The sequence below is a fragment of the Talpa europaea genome (assembly GCF_964194135.1).
Source record: "Talpa europaea genome assembly, chromosome: 13".
Classification (NCBI taxonomy): Eukaryota; Metazoa; Chordata; class Mammalia; order Eulipotyphla; family Talpidae; genus Talpa; species Talpa europaea.
In genome coordinates, this window is record NC_140080.1 from 29,586,354 (window position 1) to 29,589,196 (window position 2,843).

The 2,843-nt window shown below is 55.1% G+C and overlaps 1 protein-coding gene across 1 annotated transcript; it reads right to left on the bottom strand.

Moving 5' to 3' along the window:
- Positions 1 to 1,058: 1,058 nt before the first annotated feature.
- On the bottom strand, positions 1,059 to 1,658 carry TIFAB (TIFA inhibitor; the record flags this gene model as incomplete). Its single annotated transcript, XM_084252619.1, has 1 exon — positions 1,059 to 1,658. Exon 1 carries the CDS (start codon positions 1,650 to 1,652, stop codon positions 1,059 to 1,061), a length of 594 nt encoding a protein of 197 aa, XP_084108745.1. The 5' UTR covers positions 1,653 to 1,658.
- Positions 1,659 to 2,843: the final 1,185 nt, after the last annotated feature.

Consider the following 2,843-nt stretch of genomic DNA (forward strand, 5'->3'; position numbering starts at 1 on the left):
TGTGGCTGTGATCTGTGCACTTGCTTCGTTCTCCGTTGGAGAAGAAGCTTCCAGAGCTAGGACAGGCCTGAGTCCTGCCTACCACTTTTCTCCCCACGGCGAAGATGCTCTGGGCCCGGCTGTGTTGCAACCTCCCCATAGTCCACCCTGGGTGCCGGAGGGGCTTCCTTCTTGGGTGGGAAGTGGACAGTGTTGAAAGGCTTTTTGGAGCCCACCTGAGTAAAATAACTGCTGAGCTGAATCCTAGCACATCCTCCCCCACACGCCACCATCTCAGAGACTTAACTGTGAAACAGCCCATCGCCCTAGAAAGCCTTTTCCAAAGACAGTGTCCTCTGGCCACTCAAGGCTTTGACCCCAAAGAAACAGAAAGTGTAGGAGCACGTGGAAGAAGGTAGAGGTGATAATGAATTTCCAGTCAGGTCCATCTCCCTGCCCCCAGGAATCCCTGAGCTCTGCCTGTGTCCTCTCCAGAAAGGTGAGGCCCCACCTTTCCAATTTCCTCTTACATCTCTACTGTATTTCCCACCCCCACCTCTCCGTGACTATGGGGCGTGCATGCAACCCATCTGGGGATCAGGGGACCCTACTGGGTATGCCAGCTTAACAAAATACGTGTAGTTTATTAAACACAGGCTTCCCTAAGCCTCCTGTGCCTGTGGGTATTTGAAAGCCCAAGGTAACCTGGAGCTACCACAAACGTAATTGTTACATGTGTCCCTGCATTCCTGGGGCAACCTCAAACTCTAGCTCTTAAGCAGCATACAAAATTAGCAACATAAAGTAACTCCTAGTCAGACAAGAGGGGGGCAAGGTGGGAAACGTTGAGAAAGGCTCCTAGAACCCCTCAGGGCCTCTAAAAGTATATGAATTCCCCCTTACTGCCGCCATAGCTGCAACTGAGGACCACTCCCCCCACCACAGGCTGTTCGCGTTTGCAAAATCAGTTCATTGTTCGCCTGGCAGTCCTTGCTTGTCAGCCTCGCATGATGTAACTTGAATATTTCAAGCCCAGGTTCAGCAAAAGCTTGCTCTCTGCAGGCAGGGCCAGGGGGTGGCTAGCACAGCCTGCTGTCTGGGGACTCCCTCTGGAGCTGTATTTCTGTTCCTCCTCCAGGGTTTGGCTGGGGAGGGTCCTGGAGAAACCCCAGGTGTCCTGCAGCTTGCTGCCCTGAGCCCCGGGGAGGCTGCTCTCTGGGCCTGCTTTCCCATTCGTCAGTTTCCTCGGCCCGGAGCCTGTAAATCAGGGGTGAAGGGCTGAGAAGGAAGCAGCAGACTAGGGCCTCCAGAGAGGGGCCGCTCTCGATGTGGACCACCATCTGGATGCCGGAGAAGGCGACCCTGTTGACGATGCTGAGGGGGACTTGCTCCAGGAACCTCAAAGTCCGTCCGTTGACCCACACGCAGCCCTTGCGGCTCAGGGCCTTAAGGCAGAAGGCCAGCAGAGCACTGCCCTGCTCTCGGTAAGGCTCCAGGGACAGGTGTCGTCGGGAGAGGCAGGGGACCTGCAGCTGGATGTGGGCATCTGGGCCGCGCCCCACCAGCAGGGGGCTGGTGTCGTGCTGCAGCCGCAATGGTACCTTGGCAAAGGCCGCGGGGCCCTGGGTGGGGTGGTACAGGCTCACCTGCAGGACCGTGATGGGCCTCTCCATGGACAGGAGCCTGGGGAGGATAGAACACAGACACATGGGCTCAGTGAGAGCCAAACACACCTCAGACGCCGAGTCCCGGCAGGCATGCCCACCCGAAAGACCCTGGGCCACCTCCAGGCAAGTGGCCCAGCCCTGACTGTGGATGAAACCATCCTGCCCAGCCACGATGGAGCCTCAGCTTCAGTTGGATGGAAGGTCGGTCCACCTGCTGTAGCCCCAGCTTCATCTCTATCACACAGGCCACACACTTTCTCTCTCAATTTTACTTTTCTGTCACGTATGTCTGCTTTGTCTATGGAAGGCATGCCAGCCTACAGGGTGGGGTTTGGGAGGTCTACTGTCATTTGGAGACAATCTGGCCCTGCATCGTGGAAAAGGGAGGGCATACAGACAGATTACACCTGCTTTGTACCCAACAATCCCCCACAAACCTGTATACAGCTCTCCCCTGGGCCAGGCACTGGGGCTAAGCTAGAAGAAAAACCCTTGCTCTCCGAGCACCCAACTCAGGAGGAGATTGGTGCTTCTAGCATCAGACATTTGGAGGGACACAGAAGTGGGGGCCCAGCCTGTTCCCGGGAGATCAGAAAGGCTGCCTGAAGACCAGAAGCACAAATGAAAACAGCATAGCCCTAATGCTTCCTGGCACTGTGCCAAGTGCTTTATGGGGATGAATGCCCCGAGCATTCCTCTTCACTCTTTGAGGCAGGAGACAGATCTTGACCAGGAAGGTGGGGAGTGCTGAACTTAACTCAGAAACTCTGAGGGCCTCCCCCCAGGGCAAGGTGATATCGGCCAGTGTGAAAAGCACAAGCCCTTATCTGGGGACTCCATCTCCAGTGTCTTGTCCTTTAAACGCTCCTTGGCACAAGCAGGAAGGCTCCTTACAATGCTCAACTTTGTTCCAGCATAGATTAGAGTACATATACTCTGCCACATCCACCAGTTCCATGTGCTCCAGGACCTGCCACCACCTTCAATATAAATCCACCTTCCGTGGCTCGGAGCAACTAATGACACAGTTTCCTAGCACCAGGCTTTTGCTTACCCACTTTTCTCACTCCTAGCTCTGTCCAATACTACTCTTCTTCAAAGGCCTGGTTCAAGTGTGACGTCTTGTATGAAATTCTTTTCCTCTCTCTGCTCTCTGACTCCCCACAGCAGGGAGACCCCTGGGGTACTTGGTCCACC